We start from the raw sequence: 18,446 nt of genomic DNA, 5'->3' as shown, positions 1-18,446 counted from the left end.
TTTTTTCATATGTAAAGAACATGTTAAAAACGCAATGCCAGTGCCGAGCCAGGTTTGGCCCAAACTTCTGGGAAGGTTAATTAGTTAAGGGTGTTTATAACAGAACCTATGCATACAATTCATATTTTATAGTATTCATTATTTTTTAATTACATTTATTCAATCATAGTTTCATTAAATATTTTCAACTGGTTTGTGAAAGATGTCATCAGCTTCAGAGCTTGTAACACTCCAAAGAGAAAGGAACAATTGAAATCGCATCATATGATCCCTTTAAAACCGAGGTCCTGTGGTGGCACTTCTTGTAAAAAGAGTGGGGCTGTATGATTGCAAAGTGCTTTGGGTGTACAGTAGTACATAAGAAAAGCATTAAATGCTTCATTCATTCTCTAACCATAATTTACAACAATAGTAAAGCCATCAAACAACAGGATGATAAATTCGGTGTGTCCAAACGTTTGACTGGTGCCATAGATGATGTGAGATGTTGACTCAGAAGATTGAAGTGGATGTGGTTTGATTTCAGTCTCAAGCTGATCACACAGAGCATCAGATTAAGAAGGAGTTTAAGAAGCTTCGACAGATTCTCAGAGATGAAGAAAAAGCTACAATCACTGCACTGAGGGAGGAAGAGGAGCAGAAGAATAAGATGATGAAGGAGAAGCTGGAGGAGATCAACAGACACATCTCAGCTCTTTCATACACAATCAAAGACACGGAGGAGATGATGAAAGCCAGTGACGTCTGCTTTCTGAAGGTCTGATTTCAGATCATTGATTGATTGATTGATTGATTGAGTTGTTGATGATCAATGGTGTGTTTGTTCTGCAGGAGTTTCCAGTCTCAATGGAAAGGTGAGTGATCTGCTGCTGTCTCTGCTCTCTCTGCTTCTGATCCAAAGCCACTGCAGTTCTGATCCTGAATGTTCTTCCAGAGTCCAGATCTCATCACAGCCGGGTCCACAGATGTCTTCTGGAGCTTTGATTGATGTGCCGCGTTACTTGGGCAACCTGCCCTTCAGAGTCTGGAAGAAGATGCAGGACATCGTCCAGAACAGTGAGTATGGAGAAGATCTGAGCTCTTACACACACACTGGAAATGATGCATGGGGGAAGATTTACAGATTAAAATATGTCTGATGTGTTTTGTCCTTTGGTCCAGTCTCATAATTCATAATAATCTGTGTATGGTCATCAGAATTAAAGCAGCTGTTGATTTTTTTCTGCTCAGCTCCTGTGATTCTGGATCCAAACACAGCACAGCCACATCTCGTCCTGTCTGATGATCTGACCAGTCTGAGATGGAGCAACATCAGGCAACCTCTTCCTGATAATCCAGAGAGATTTGACATCTATCCCTGTGTCCTGGGTTCAGAGGGTTTTAACTCAGGAACACACTGCTGGGATGTGGAGGTTAAAGAGAGTTCATCCTGGGGTCTTGGAATAACGACAGTATCAAACCAAAGGAAGGGAGGTGATTTCTTTAACACTGATATCTGGAGTGTGCAGTACAAAATGTTTGAAGACTTTGGCTTTCCAGTTAAACCGGTACTTCAGAGGGTGAGAGTTGATCTGGACTATGACAGAGGAACGGTGTCATTCTCTGATCCTGTAACTAACACACATCTACACACATTCACAACCACCTTCACCAAAACAGTCTTTCCGTTCTTTCATAGCATTTACCCTCTGAAGATCTTACCATTAAATTATTCTAGGTCTAATACAAACTACAACCAAAGTAAATTATAGCATGAACCAGGGGCGGTGCTAGGGGTGAGTTAAGGAGGCTGAAGCCCCAAATGTTTTCAGTAATGCCCTGAATGTTTTTATTACCATGTCTTGTGCGCATCAAGATTGAGTTTTCATGTGCATTAAAATCATTTCTATTAAACCAGCACTTAAACAGCACAATGCAGCTGCTTCAGGTATACTTACTGTAGCCTATAAATTCATAATACCGATCTCACCATCTGTTAAAATTAGATTATTGTTACTGTACTGTACATAAATGGTAAACTGAAGCAGGATGCCTTATCACACAGCCACTAAGTAAGGAAGTAAGGGAAAAACACAATGCAGCCAGCTGAGACTATGGTCCACTAGGCTAGAGAAAGTGATGGACTTCACATTGAGGAGAAGACGCACAAGGCTGGAGGAGAAACCGACAGCTGCAGCTTGGACTTGATAAGTACAGGGTGTCTGATGTTTGTTTTGGAGATGATGATGTTCATGTACTATACATGTCTGCCAAACCTGGGAACCTTTATGACATTATTACTGTATATTTTCTTTATTGTCTTCTTGTAATAAACACCTCAACAGCCAAATGAGGTATGCAAACCAAATGTTGTACACATGGGGTAAGTGAATCATATTTTTTTTTTTTTTTTTATGAATTCACAGGTATAAGCACTTATACCCAAATAGTGAGTTGTGTGAGCATGAATGAGTGCACACTCAATGTAATGTCTGTTTCATTCATACTGGTAGTCAGAGAGCAGAAACTCCACATGTGAGACTCACAAAAGTAACAGAACTGAAGACACTCCAGGAAATCCATAATATGGACAAAGACATCCAGCTAACGCTGTAGCTGAATATAATGCTGATAGAGACGTTTTACCTGATGAAACGTCAATACAATAAACATACGATTGTGACAATATATGGTTTATCTGTGTTCTTCAAGCCATCTCAGGTATAAAAAAAATAAAGTATATTTATAATGCAGTGTTAATCGACTTTTATCACTGTATAGAATACTATAAAAGCATGATTTTTGCCTCATTCTGTGATATGAAACCATGTCAGATCACAAAAGGAAGTTATTTCAAACACTCGACTTATGTTATTAAGTGAATCTGGACTAAATACATGTTATTAAATGTTCTGTTGGAGAACATATATATATATAAACAGGCTCACACATGCAGAACTATCGCACGTATACTAATGTGGTAAATTAATTAATCGAACAGACCGATTTTTTCTTCATATTTCGCCCTGTACAGCCCTGTGAATGTCTAATTTCTCTGTCATGTCGACATTGGCAAAGTTTCACCCATAATTTTAGCCATCCTTCTTGCTAGTAGTAGCTTCATAGACTAACCTACATCTGAGGTGTGTGATAGCCAGGAAACAGTGGGGGGTTGTGTTTTCTGTATTACATTAGGTTGAAAAAGACACACAATGAACTAAAGTAGCCTGGTTTGAAAATGTAAGAAATAGAAAGTGCAGATATTTGTGTAAAAAAAAAAAAAAAATGTTAAGGAGTGAGAGTAAAAAGTTGCCAGAAAAATAAATAGTGAAGTAAAGTACTGATACCAGAAAAAAATCTTCTTAAGAAGGATAGTAATGAAGTATTTGTACTTTGTTACTTCCCATCTCTGCTCGTGCCTGCTAACATTAATTTATTTGACACCGTAGGATAACTTCGTGCTTTTCTTATCTGCTGGCGTGGGCTGCCTACTGTTCCCAGGTATGTGCATTACACATTTACGTGGTAAGAACTGGTGTATTCATAGTTTTCACAAGACATCACACCCTTACAGGAACGCTCACATGGAGGGCAAAACAAGGCTTTCCTCCACCGACCGCCAGTTATTTTTATGAGGTTTGCATTAAGTAGTAATTTAGTAAGACGGTGATATTTAAAGGCCAAATTCAGTATACACTTTATTGATGATGCATATTGTACAGGCAAGCAGATGAACCCAGGATATAAACGCAATGTGAAAAGTTTAAAGGGGTCGGCGCAATAAAAATAACGACATAGCTGGTCTCATGGTGCCTTCGCATGCTATCACATTATGAGCTCAACAAATTCAAGCGGTCGACTTTACATTGCTTCCATATGCAATTTTTAACTACCACATTCTTATTTACGATCATTCTGGTAGCACGTAAAGGCAGCATCAGTGAAAACAAGCAGAGACAATGGTAGCTTTAGCAACATTAGCCTTACAGAGAGCCAAGAAGCTCTTTTGAAAAACAAAATATGACGCGTGATGCTAAAACAAGATGTTCATTTTTTCTCCGCCATCTTGATTGATGCTTATAATGAAATTGTGGTGTGCGTCATGGCAGGCGTGGCGTACTGATGTGTTCACTGCGCAGACTCATTGGCATGATTGAGAGCAAACGTGAGAGGTCACGGGCCTACGGCAGGGTGTGGCCAAGTAAAAAATAAAAAATCTCCAAAAAATCGCTAGTTTTATTTAAATATAGCTAAAATAGCTCCTTGTCGCAAAAAATGAAAAAAAGTCGCAGCTACAATGAGAAAGTAGCTAAATTTGGCGACAAAATCCCCAAATTGGCAACACTGATAGGGCAGAGATCGTCACAAATGGGCGGGACTTTCCCTAGTATGACGTTATTATAGGTAGAAATCTGAAACCGCTCGTTTGGAGAGACTGTTTATGATTTATTGGGATTATTAAAAAATGAGCAGGTGGATTTTTACCATTATAGGCTGGTTGTTTTCACACACTGGGGCCACACAACTGTGTTCAAACACCTTATAAAAGTGCATAATAGGTCACCTTTAAACTGCACAAAAACATCATATTATCCAGCATCCAATGATGGTTTATTTTAGGGATGTCCCAACCAGTTTTTTGCGCCCCTGATCTGATCCGAGTCATTGAATATTGAGTATCTGCCGATACCGAGTCCCGATCCGATACTTGTGTGAAAATATGAGGTATTGTCCAGTTTAAAACCACCACAGAAGTTTATCTGAGGTAAAGACCACACTCGGAAACTAAACAACTAACAGAGTTTTGGAGTTCTGCCTTAAATGTGGCTGTGCAATTTAATTAATTGTAATTTAATTACAAAATAAATGTAACTGTAATCTGTTACAAAGAGGGTTACATCTGAGTATTTTCACACACCCACATACAGATTTAATTGAATTATTTCCCAAATTGCAGTGACTGCTCTAAAATATGAGACTCCAATGTTTCAGGAGTTGAGGACACATGCATATTTGATAACTGTTTTATTTCCTATTTAGGTTTATGTATATTCTTTATTTTTTTTAAGATTAGCTGTTTTTCCAAGGCATTGTTTCCTGTCATAGCTATGACCATTTTTGGTTTTCATTTTACTTGGTTATACCATAGCGGTCATCTTTGTGTCATGACGCACAGTACATTTTGGTTATATAGGTGTTTACAGAATCCTGTATTAGGGATGTCCCAATGAGTTTTTGTGCCCCTGATCTGATCCGAGTCATTGAATATTGAGTATCTGCCGATACCGAGTCCCGATCCGATACTTGTGTGAAAATATGAGGTATTGTCCAGTTTAAAACCACCACAGAAGTTTATCTGAGGTAAAGACCACACTCGGAAACTAAACAGCTAACAGAGTTTTGGAGTTCTGCCTTAAATGTGGCTGTGCAATTTAATTAATTGTAATTTAATTACAAAATAAATGTAACTGTAATCTGTTACAAAGAGGGTTACATCTGAGTATTTTCACACACCCACATACAGATTTAATTGAATTATTTCCCAAATTGCAGTGACTGCTCTAAAATATGAGACTCCAATGTTTCAGGAGTTGAGGACACATGCATATTTGATAACTGTTTTATTTCCTATTTAGGTTTATGTATATTCTTTATTTTTTTTAAGATTAGCTGTTTTTCCAAGGCATTGTTTCCTGTCATAGCTATGCAAAGATTTGATTTCAAAAACAGTATCATAGCAATTAAACTATATATTATGATTTTAAACCTGTATTTAAAAAGTAAAAAGAGGTGCTGAAGTCTGATTTTGTGGTGGCTGTGCTTTAAAATTGAATTATAATATATATTTAATATATATTAAATATTTATTTAAATTATAATAATTAATTCAGGTGATGAAGGATTTTGAAGTGATCAGTGTTGAGTGCGACTGTAAGGTTAGCCCCAAATCATTCTTTGCAGCTATTACATTAATGAACATATTAAAGAAATCTCTGGTTTCTTATGTTCACTTTAAATTCCAGGAGGAGCTCAATACAGCACTGAAGTCTTTGCAAGAGAAACTTAAACACAAAGAAAAAATTAAAGGGGAGTTTGAGAAAACAGTTCAACACATCAAGGTGAGCACTGATTCTTCTGACGTAATTACAAATTGATTAAAACAGCCAAATTTGTTTGTCTGACATAATTACATGTTCATTTATTGAGTGCAACACACAGAAATATTGGGTAGAATGGTGAAACGCATGTATTTATTCACATATATAATAATTATATAAATTGTAAACGGTTCTTTGCTGTTCAGATATATATATTTTTTCTAGTCTGGAATTAAAACCCTCATATAGTTGGTAAAGTGTCAGGTCTCAGTTTATCCTGTGATGCCACCACTTTAGATGGTTTCTGTCGGGATTCTTGACACTTGGGTTGAAGCTCTTTATAGAAACATCTGGCAAGGTGGAGGGTTGATCTCTCTTTATTCTGGGTACAAAAATAGAGATTTTCAAATATAATTATAAAGACATGTCATGTATTCGTGTACTGAAGTATTTTAACATCAGATGTCCGATGACAAATCTTCTTTAATATTTTAATTCACTATCCAGGGTCAAATAAGGCAGACAAAGAGTTAACAAACATGAGACCCAAACAGGCAGTATGATAAAGTAGATATGTGGGGGCGTGTTAGAACGAGCCGTTTTAGGTAGGCGTGGCTGACTCTTAACTTTTATAAAGAATGTCTCTTTGGATTTGAGACTTTAGTCTTTGCAACTTTACAGATCTTCTTTATGCACCAAGAGCTTGTAACACTCCAAAGAGAAAGGAAAAATTTAAATCGCATCATATGACCCCTTTAATACTGATGTCTGGAGTGTGACATACAGACAGTTTGAACAGGATCTTGAGCGTGTGAGAGTTGATCTGGACTGTGACAGAGGAACAGTGTCATTCTCTGATCCTGTAACTAACACACATCTACACACATTCACAACCACCTTCACTGACACTGTCTTGCAATTCTTCTGGTGTGTGTGGTTTGCCCATCTTAGTATCTTACCATTCGATAGTCAGTAAACATTATCATGTTTCCAATGTTTAATCCAAGTGGACAGTTAAAAAATTCCCTAATTCTGTCATTAACTTTAAATGGACAGTGTATTAAGTGTATTTAAGCGTATTCATAGAGAACTGAAGCACCAGAACAGTTTCTTTCCATCCCTTCATCCCGTGTGTAATAATGTGTCAATCAGCTGATAATATGGCCTTTTATGTTGAGTATGTTTCAGAATTGTAAACAGTCCTTTGCTGTTCAGATATTATTTTTATATTTATTATTAAATAAATATATTTTTATATTTCTAGTCTGGAATTAAAACCCTCATATAGTTGGTAAAGCGTCAGGTCTGTTTATGTTTATCTGTGATGCCACCACTTTAGATGGTTTCTGTCGGGATTCTTGACACTTGGGTTGAAGCTCTTTATAGAAACATCTGGCAAGGTGGAGGGTTGATCTCTCTTTATTCTGGGTACAAAAATAGAGATTTTCAAATATAATCATAAAGACATGTCATGTATCCGTGTACTGAAGTATTTTAACATCAGATGTCCGATGACTAATCTTCTTTAATATTTTTAATCACTATCCAGGGTCAAATAAGGCAGACAAAGAGTTAACAAACATGAGACCCAAACAGGCAGTATGATAAAGAAGCAGAAACTCCACCCTCTTACAGCACTTACCAGGAAGTGACTGTCTTAATATTTCTCCTTTCTGTCATACTGACTGTCGACAAAAACATAAAGGAATTAGTGATCAGTAGAGAAAGAAGAGAAATACTTTCAAGAAGGATTGTTGAGAAGTTTGTTTCTAAACAGACAGCAGATATTTGTGATTCTCATAATTTTTAATTTTTACAACATTCAGAAAGTGAAAGTAAAGTTTAGATCGCTGGAGCTCAAAGAGTGAAAATGGATTCACTATCTGCAGATGATTTTTCATGTCCCGTGTGTATTGAAATCTTCAAGGATCCTGTTGTTTTATCATGTAGTCACAGTGTCTGTAAAGAGTGTCTTCAACAGTTCTGGAGAACCAAGGAAACTCAGGAGTGTCCTGTCTGCAGGAGAAGATCCTCAAGAGATGATCCTCCATGTAATCGTGTTTTAAAAAACTTGTGTGAGTCGCTCCTGAAGGAGAGAAAAGAGAAGGGTTCATCAGAGTTTGAGGAGCTCTGCAGTTTACACAGTGAGAAATTCAAACTCTTCTGTCTGGAGGACAAACAGCCGGTGTGTTTAGTGTGCAGAGATTCACAGAAACACGTCAATCACACATTCAGACCCATCGGTGAAGTTGTTCCATCATACAAAGTAAGACGGATTTAAATCTGAGGATATAAACTTATATAAGTTGTATATAATATACATATTTCTTTACACCATTTTGCATTTGTGTATTATGTACGCAAACATATTACAGAAATCTCTGGTGTCTAACAGATTTTCATTTTAATTTCAGGAGGAGCTCAATACAGCACTGAAGTCCCTACAAGAGAAACTTACACACAACGAAAAAATTAAAGGAGAGTTTGAGAAAACAGTTCAACACATCAAGGTGAGGAGTCTTGGCATTTTTGCAAATTTGATTAGAACAGCTGGATTGGGTTGCCTGACATAATTGCATGTTCATGTATTGATTGGAATAAACACACACAGTTGTTTGCATAAAATGGTGACCAAGCACAAGTCTCTGTTAGCTAGCTGCTTCATCAGAGGGGCGGAACTTACACGCAAGCTGCAATCCCTTTGGCTGGCACTCACCTGTCACCTTTCGCATTTTGATGTCAACAAATTAGTTTGGGTGAACTGAGGCAATGTCATTAATATTCATGATCCCATTAGCCTGTCAGCCATTAGGTCGATCAGACACTCAGCTTTTGACAATAGCCTATACATATTACCTGATGTGAGCAAAAAGAGAAGTCCATCCATCCATTCTCCACACCACTTGTCCTATTGCTTGTCCCACAGCTAGTCTATCCCAGCGTCTCGGGCCAAGGCAGAGAAAAACCCTTGACAGATGACTAGTCTATCACAAGGCTAACACACATGAACACATTCAAAAAGAGAAATAATTTTTGACTACTGTAAGTTCACATTGTTAAACTGATGAAAATATTTTACTTCATTTTTTAATAGTTAATTTTCATTTAAAGTATTTGTTAGTCTTCACAGAAACATTTAATGAACGTCTCAAGCACCACCAGCATATTATTGTTTTCTTATTAAAAAGACATTTGAAACTGCTTACTTTTGTGGGCAACCTGCCCTTCAGAGTCTGGAAGAAGATGCAGGACACCGTCCAGAACAGTGAGTATGGAGAAGATCTGAGCTGTCACTACTCATTCATTTCTATGGTATCTGCAAACAGTGATTGACAATCGTAAAACCATGAAGGAGATTCAATAGCATCAGGATATGTTGTGATTGGCTTATAAGACACACATGATCCAAGTTGATGGTTACGCTTTCTCTAATGGTATAGTTGAGGAGGTTGGTATCTCCTCATATAATAAGAAAATCTCTGGTTTGTCTGACTGAAAATGAACAGGGAGATCCTCTGAGTTTCAGTGTGTGTGTGTGTGTGTGTGTGTGTGACTGATGGTGTGAAAAGTTTAAAATGCATAATATTCGTTATTGTACTTGAAAATCATGTTTAAGTCATAATTCTCAGTTATTTGTGAATTAAATCAGCTGTAAAAGGGCGAGCTGTTTAAAGCCATCGTGCAAGAATCCAGTGTGTCCAAAGTGCTGGAATGCGGACATGGTTTATGCATTTCCTTCTGTAGGGATATGCTACTTTAGATAAAAACTAGCCTTTAAATAATATTAAAATAACGGCAATTAATGCCCATGCATCTTTCCTGTTGCCATAGCAGTTTCAAGTTAAATAAAACAAAGATGTTTGCATAGATATCTTCCTATATTTCAATGTATTTCATATTTCCCCTCATAATCTGGCAAGCAGTCTATCACCAGCCAATTTATTTTAAAGGGGTCCTGAACTGGCTTTTTTTATTATTATTTTATACTGTTGTCTGACGTCTACTTATGACGTCCGCGTGGTTTTTACGTTCAAAAACATCAAAATCAATAAGTAATAGGCTATTTTCTAACCTGGTTTTGAGGCTGGCTCGAGAAACGCTCGGGGGCGTGCTGCATTGAACACTTGGAAGTAAATGCCCACTGATATGATTGGATAACAGTTTTGCATAGTAAACACCTCCGGTTACTGTTGTAACCTCGTTTCCCTGAGAGACGGGAAAGAGACATTGCGTCAGGAATCTGACACGATGGGGGACTCCCTTCCTTCCTTAACCTACCTGAAATCGTATTGCACAACGCCAACTTCACAACATGAAGTTGCACTTCACACTGGCCAATGCTAGCCAAGACGGTGAAAAGGGGCGGAGCCACGCCGTTATATAATGCACCGTCTTGGTAGCATAAACTCAGAATCTTCCGACTGAACTACCAGCACAGCAGATCTGAGCAGTAAACAAGGCCGTGTACGCAATGTCTCATTCCCGTCTCTCAGGGAACCGAGGTTATGACAGTAACCGGAGACTCTCCCTTTTGAAGACGGTTCACTTCGACATTGCGTCAGGAATCTGATGCTATGGGGACTTTATAGAACAAAGCCGTGAGAACAGGGAAGAGAAAGCTCAGCCTCGGCAGGGCTAACAGTGCGCTACACACCAAACACTCCCCAACCAATCACAGACGACCCCTTGACAGGCCCCCAGGTGATTGGATATATATTCCCACCAGGAGAACCAATCAGATCACTTAGAACCCAAACTCAGCCTTTTTGTTGAGAGAACGCTTATGCCAATGTACTAAAGATAGGACGTTATAGAGCACAGCAATATGCATGTATATAAGCATGTAAATGCAAAATATAATAATGCAGACACAGGATGTGAGCGGCGCGGCCGGGCACAACGATAACAGTATATACACTCAGCAAGCAGCCATAGCCGGTACTAGTGCATAAACACAAGAAGCCATAAACAAGCCGGTGCACACCGCGAGGACAGAGACGAACTGCCATCTTGTGTCTCGCTAATCCTTAAGCAGTAATACAGTGAGAGGGCGAAGCGCACAATAACAATATGTGTCACAAAGCTCACTCCAGTGGTACTAAGTGAGCACCGCTGTCTGGGTATGGTGGTTGCCCCGCCTCCGAATTCCAACTATACGACCTAGTCAAAACCACATAGAGTCTAGCGGCTAGAAGCCACATGTGGAAGCACTGGTTGAGCTCACAGACAAGACCTGTGAGGCCAAGGAGCACATGTCCAAATTGTAAAATCTGGCGAACGTATTCAGCGAAGACCATCCAGCTGCCATACAAATGTCTTTGATAGAAACGTCCTTAGTCCAAGCCCACGAGGAGGCGACCACTTTCGTAGAATGAACTCTAACGCCAATGGGACATTCTATTTCCTGGCTAGAATAAGCCAACGCAATCGCATTGACTACCCAATGTGATAGCCGCTGCTTAGAAAGAGGCTGCCCTTTAGTTCCGCCTGCAAAGCACACAAACAGCTGCTCAGATTGACAAAACTGAGCCGTGCGGTCAACATAAGCATGCAAAGCTCGTACAGGACATAGGACATGATGAGGGCTATGGAGTGAAAGCAGAAAGCGTCACCACTTGCACTCTGAACGGCGTCGAGAGTGACTTGGGCATGTAGCCCAATCTTGGCTTGAGTGTAACATTACAATCACCTGGTCCAAACTGCATGCAAGCAGCATTCACAGATAGCGCTTGTAAGTCCCACACGTGCTTGACCGAAGATTGACTGAAGCCTGAAGCAGCTCAAAGGGCGGCAGAGCCAGCGCCCCCAGCACCAGAGCCAGATCCTAGGATGGCACAGTGGGAGGGTGAGAGGGTCTCAGCCGTCTCACACCTCTCAAAAATCTGATCACCAAATCGTGTTTACCAACCGAGTGCCCATTGATAGTAGTGTGAGAGGCTGAGATAGCTGCAACATAAACCTTAAGGCATACTGCCACTGTTGCAGAAAGCCCAGAATGTCAGACACGGGACAGTTCTCCGGGTTGCAGCCATTTGATTCACACCATTTAACAAAGACTGCCCATTTAAGAGCATACAATCGTCTCGTAGAAGGGATTCGCGCCTCCATAATCGTGTCCATCATGCGGCGAGACAGGAGGTCCCGTCTCAGCAGGATCTGCCATGGGGAAACCGTCAGTATCTCCAGCAGGTCAGGGAACCATGGTCTGTTTGGCAAGTATGGAGCAATTTGAATCACCGGCGCCCTCTCCTCTTTGATTTTGTGCAACACTTGTGGTAAAATCTTCAGCGGGGGGAACGCATACAGATGGGCTTTCAGCCACGGCATTGTGAGTGCGTCCCCGCCCAGGGGAGAGAGTGACAGAGAAAAGAACAGCGGGCAATGCGTGTTCTCCTCTGTCACAAACAGATCCACTTCTGCCTTCCCGAACCGCTCCTAGATCAGTCTCACTGACCCGGGGTTCAGCCTCCATTCTCCGTGAAGAATCCCATTCCTCGATAGCATATCTGCGCCGCTCTTCAGGCAACCCGGGACGTGCGCTGCACGAATGGAGAGCAGATGGTGATTGGCCCACAGCAACACTCGTGCCGTCTGTTCGCAGAGGGCTTTCAAGCGTACCCCACCTTGGCGGTTTATGTACGATACGACCGATGTATTGTTTGGGCGAATCAGCATATGATGCCTCCGTACCTGCATGAGGAAGCTCCGGAGGGCTAAAAAGGCTGCTTTCAGCTCGAGGCGATTTATGTGCCACATCCTCTCCGACTCCGTCCAGGAGCCCGAGGCCGGTATGCCGTCGCAATGCGCTCCCCAGCCCTTCATCGACACATCCGTCGTGACCAGTCCCATCTGGACGCCGCGCCGGTACAGGTTGGGGGCTCGCCATGGTTTCAGCGGACTCAGGCACCTGCGAGTGACCACCACGCGAGTGTGGGAACCGCCGCGGTGGAGATTTGACACTCAACGCAGAGGCAAGAGCATTACCGGTTGCACGGGGAGGCTGTGAGCCCGAGTCTATTAACAATTCCCCCACCGAACATAGAGTGTGTGGAACCGTTATAACTGGAGGAGGAGAGGAATGCTCTTTTTGTGAGGGTGTCACAGACTTTATTACATTCTGAACAGACACAACAGAGACATTCTCGTGGTCGCCTGCAACCGCCAAGGAGACCTCGTGAGAACATTTCGGTCGCTTTACGGCGGGCCCGCAGCTAGGCATTCTCCTTCTCCGAATAATCCCTTCAGGAACGAGACCTATGATCCAATGGAGGGGGGCCCCCAGGACAGCCGTCCTTCTTCTTGGGACTGTGACGCAAGTCCTCTGTCATGCGGTTTTGGCACGAACAGAAGGCTCCTGATCTGGCGTCGATGCAGCGGGAGCTGGGGGGGCATGCTTCGCTGGGCGGCAGGAAGCAGACGTTGACCTACTTCGTGCTGAGGGTTGCGGCGCTTTAGCACGGCGTTGCAGGAATAGACTCATTGCTTTGGAGCGTTTCTGAGCTTCTGAAAAGCGCTCCGAGATGGCCTCCACGGCATCTCCAAAGAGGCCGGAGGGAGACAAAGGCACATTGAACAGAGCCTTCCTGTCCACATCCTTTAGCTCTGTCAGCATCAGCCACAGATGCCGGTGGAGCACCACCATGTAACCCATGCTTCGTCCGATCGCCTGGGCCGTCTTTTTAGTGGCTTTTAAGGCGAAGTCCGTTGCCGCACGCAGATCCTTAAACGCCTCAGGATCCGTCTCCCCCTCGTCCAGGGATTTCAGGAGCTGTGCCTGAAAAACCTGTAGCACTGCCATCGTATGAAGCGCTGAAATCGTCTCTGTCGAGGCAGCGTATGCTTGATCCGCGATGTGGGCGGTCAGACGGCAGGGCTTCGATGGCAGCATCGCCTCCGCTTTCAGAGAGGCCGACGAGGGGCAGAGGTAGGTGGCGACAGACACCTCGATGGGCGGAATGCGCATATAACCTCGTGCCTTTTATTGAAAATATGTGATCCACCAGCGTGGGTGCGAGCCGACTGGGGCGCAGCCCACGCCTCAGCGACTTCCTCGTGCAGATCGGGAAGGAATGGGGCTCGCTTCCTCGGCACAGCAGCTCGGCGGCCCGAGGAAAGGAATCAAGAATCCAGCTTACTCTTAACAGGTTTCTTTAAGAGTACTGCTGAGTACCTACTGCTGCTTCCGCATGGGCGAGACCCAGGCACAGGATGCAGTACTCGTGGGTGTCCGGAGCCTTGATGGGTCCCGAACACAGCAATAACTCGACATGCTGGAACGTCAAGAGGGAAATTAGTCTTCTTGCGTCTTCTCCACAGCTGTCTTGAAGTAGGATGCTTGAAAGATGAAGATTCTGAGTTTATGCCACCAAGACGGCGGATTATATAGTGGCGAGGCTCTGCCCCTTTTCGCCATCTTGGCTGGCATTGGCCAGTGTGAAGTGCAACTTCCTGGCGTTGTGCAATAACATTTCAGGTAGGTTAAGGAAGGGAGGGAGTCCCCCGTCGCGTCAGTCGAAGTGAACCATCTTCGAAAGGGAACTAACTTTCTGTGTGTTTGTTTGACAAGCAATGTCCTTCGTAATTGGAGCCTTCTGTGACTTTGGTTAGACACGTACACATAATCAGGACATATCAAATGATCTCTAACAAAGCAATAGTGACACATAATACAAGTTTTGTACAAAGCATTGCTTTTTAATCTCAGTCTCTCTGCAAATCCAGCGTCGACCTGTGTCTTGTTTACAAAGGAATCCTCAGTGACATAAAGTTCAACCACGCATTCCTAATATTTGAATCCGAAGGAAGGTTATGCAGCGACTGTGTTCTTCCACAACCAGGCACTGCACAATATTTTATGATCTTTAACGGCATGTTTATTGCGTGGTTGCTCGATCCGGTTTAGCGCCACTTATGTTATTTCCCTACTGTGTCATGCATGAATCAGTGAGCGGGGCTACAGAATTAGGTTTTGATATTCTTCTGTGGAGGCGGTGTTTAACCCATCTATGACGTCATTCATAGGCACATTCCAGGATCTGGTGTTCGCTGGACCTGGTGTCAATAAAAGCTTTTGCCGGTTCGAGACTCGAACCCGCAACCTTGGGTTACGAGTCCGACTCTCTAACCATTAGGCCACGACTTCCCCCATGTACAATGTACAATGATCTCTTATATGTCAAAAGCTCAAGTAAAAGCTGATTTCTCAATTCATGACCCCTTTAAAAAACACAAATATATATATATTTTTTTTTTTGCATGCACAGTGTGTGCTAAAAAGGTTTAAAATCTAAATGTTGCCATATAAACTGTATAACTTATACTATATGAACATATAACTTGTTTGTCCACAGTTTGAAAGTACCAGGACAGTTTAAATTACTGAATTACTGACTAAATAATAATGAAGAAAAACAAAAGCACAACCTGTGCGTTTATGGGTAAGAGGTTAAATGTTCTTATTAAATATTGCTTCTTGAGTAAATGTGACTTCAAGCATCAAGTTAAGCACTGGGAAAGCATATCTCAAGCACTCTGTCAGTACCTTACGCAGTAACCGGTGTCGTGAGAAACCGGGTCCTTCAGGACGACAAGCTATCCTGCTTGTTCAAAGAACTTTTAAAGGGTACACGCAGACATGTTAAAGGAACACGCCACTATTTTTGAAAATAGGCTCATTTTCCAACTCCCCTAGAGTTAAACAGTTGAGTTTTACCGTTTTCTAATCCATTCAGCCGATCTCTGGGTCTGGCGGTAGCACTTTTAGCTGCAGCTTAGCATAGATCATTGAATCTGATTAGACCGTTAGCATCTCGCTCAAAAATGACCAAAGAGTTTCTATATTTTTCCTATTTAAAACTTGACTCTTCTGTAGTTACATCGTGTACTAAGACCGACGGAAAATGAAAAGTTGCAATTTTCTAGGCTGATAGGGGAGTTGGAAAATGAGCCTATTTTCAAAAATAGTGGCATGTTCCTTTAAGACCTAATATAATGAACATGAACAAATGTTGCTGAAGATACACAGAATGTTTACAGTTTTTCATCTATAGCACAAGTCAAAACAGGTCTACCTGTTATATTGTTAACTATGAATTACACCTGAAGTGCACACATCCAACAGGCCAAGAGCTCATTGTGGGTGCACAACCACAAAAAGTTCATTTTAGGCTCAAAATGTCATCTGTGGTGAGAACATAAATATTTTTCTACTTTTGGAGCTGTGGTGTGCCAACTTTGATCTTCCTTTATATTGTTAACTATCCCATAGTATCAGTTACTCTTGACATAAGACAGACATACTGAATCACATATTCAACACTCAAAACTCAGTGGTTGATGTAATGCAACATTAAATAATAAAAAATAATAAAAAATAATAATAATAATAAAAAAATAGTGTGTAACTAATAACAGCACTGACAGTGATCGATAGGACGAGTGCCATAATTCATAATAATCTGTGTTTGGTTCACTTTTGATCATTATATGAACATCAGAACAAAAGCGGCTGTTGATTGTGTCTCATCAGCTCCGGTGATTCTGGATCCAAACACGGCTCATCCACTTCTCATCCTGACTGATGATCTGACCAGTGCGAGCTGGAGTGACAACAAACAACCACTTCCTGATAATCCAGAGAGATTTGACATCTATCGCTTTGTTCTGGGTTCAGAGGGTTTTAACTCAGGAACACACTGCTGGGATGTGGAGGTTAAAGAGAGTCTATGCTGGCATCTTGGAGTAACTACAGCATCAAACCAGAGGAAGGGAGATGATTTATTTGATACTGGTCTCTGGAGTGTGCAGCACGGACTGGCTGATTATTTTGGTTTTCCTGTCAAACAGAATCTTCAGAGGGTGAGAGTTGATCTGGACTATGACAGAGGAACGGTGTCATTCTCTGATCCTGTAACTAACACACATCTACACACATTCACAACCACCTTCACTGACACTCTCTTCCCATTCTTCTATAGTTTTGCCCCTCTGAGGATCTTACCGTTCGATAGTCAGTAAATGTTACAGCTGTAGGTCTGGATCTTCCTGCTTTCATCATGTTTCCAATATTTAATCCATATCACACGAGTAAGAGTGCTGTTGATCTGAATATCAGTAGGCTATGGCTGTGATTGGGCCGCAGCTGATCACATGACTGATATCAGCACTACAGACACACTGTCAGTGCAAACTATAATGTTCACATTGCTTTGGTTTCTTTGTCATTGTTTTCACCTTGAACACATGGTAGACATACTACTTCCGTCTTCAGCTTTACTTTTTCACTAACTGTTTATGAACGTACAGATGCATCCTAAATGCCTGTAAGAGCTATACTCTATTGTGCTTATGGGTAAATTCAAAAGTTTATAATTTTATGATATCTTAAATTTTTTATTTCAATCATGACAACGCTCAAAATAGTTTAGTATGCTGATGGATATAACAACGTTAATGTATTTGGTCTTGGTGGAATAGATATGTTACGCTGCTGCTGCTGATTACTGCTACTTCTGTTATTGTTGCTGCAAGTATAATTAAGTGATAATTAAATTAGAACAGAGAGAATATGTATGATGCAAATAGAAAAAAGCTTCAACCAATAACATCACTCAGAAATCAGATGAAAATGTCAGTAACAAGTGTATATGAACATTACTTGACATGTATTTATATATCATCATAGTGTTTGCTGTACTGCCTTTATAATTCATGCTGATTTAAATAAATAAATATCAGAAAGAAAAAAGCTTAAATATATATTTATATATAGTTTAGTGCTCAAAATTATTCATAATTATTCGTATTATTTAGTGTTTTTGAGTTGTCTTCGGTAATGTAAGAGTTTTACAATGTCTTCATGTATTTATTAGGTGACAGACAACTGAAAGAGTAACAACGTGATATTTCAAGAAATATGTTATTTCATGGGTATTTTATTGACGAATATAAAAAAAAATATTTTTTTTTTTTTTTATTGTTTTACAAAGTCGAAAGTCCTTTTCAATAATCAATAGAAAAGCCTTGGTTCTTGATCACGGCCTCCAAACGCTTCTTGTAGGTCTCCACAAGTTTTCTACAGGTCTGCTGAGGGACGTTTCCCCACTCTTGCTTCACAATACCTCCAGTTGTTGGAGATTGGAAGACTTCCTAGCCCTGACCCGGGCCTTCAACTCTTTCCACAAATTCTCAATTGGGTTCAAGTCAGGGCTCTGACTTGGCCACTCCAGAACGTTGATGTTATTGTCCCTGAACCACTGCTTGAGCACTCGCGCTGTATGCTTCGGGTCACTGTCCTGCTGGTAGGTCCAGTCCTCTGGCAGGGTGAGCTGTCCTGACGCCACAAGTTTTTCGTCCAGAATCTTGAGGTAG

General features: G+C 41.2%; 1 protein-coding gene across 1 annotated transcript; it reads left to right on the top strand.

The window, feature by feature from the left end:
* Nucleotides 1-432: 432 nt before the first annotated feature.
* On the top strand, nt 433-17,765 carry LOC107751654 (tripartite motif-containing protein 35-like). Its single transcript, XM_016567394.1, has 5 exons — nt 433-444; nt 527-757; nt 832-854; nt 935-1,056; nt 16,606-17,765. Exons 1-5 carry the CDS (start codon nt 433-435, stop codon nt 17,091-17,093), a joined length of 876 nt encoding a protein of 291 aa, XP_016422880.1. The 3' UTR covers nt 17,094-17,765.
* Nucleotides 17,766-18,446: the final 681 nt, after the last annotated feature.

The sequence above is a fragment of the Sinocyclocheilus rhinocerous genome, unplaced genomic scaffold (assembly GCF_001515625.1).
Source record: "Sinocyclocheilus rhinocerous isolate Xijiao unplaced genomic scaffold, SAMN03320098_v1.1 scaffold1553, whole genome shotgun sequence".
NCBI classification, from domain to species: Eukaryota; Metazoa; Chordata; class Actinopteri; order Cypriniformes; family Cyprinidae; genus Sinocyclocheilus; species Sinocyclocheilus rhinocerous.
Note: the sequence above shows the minus strand (reverse complement) of the source record. Positions and strands in the feature narration are given on the sequence as shown.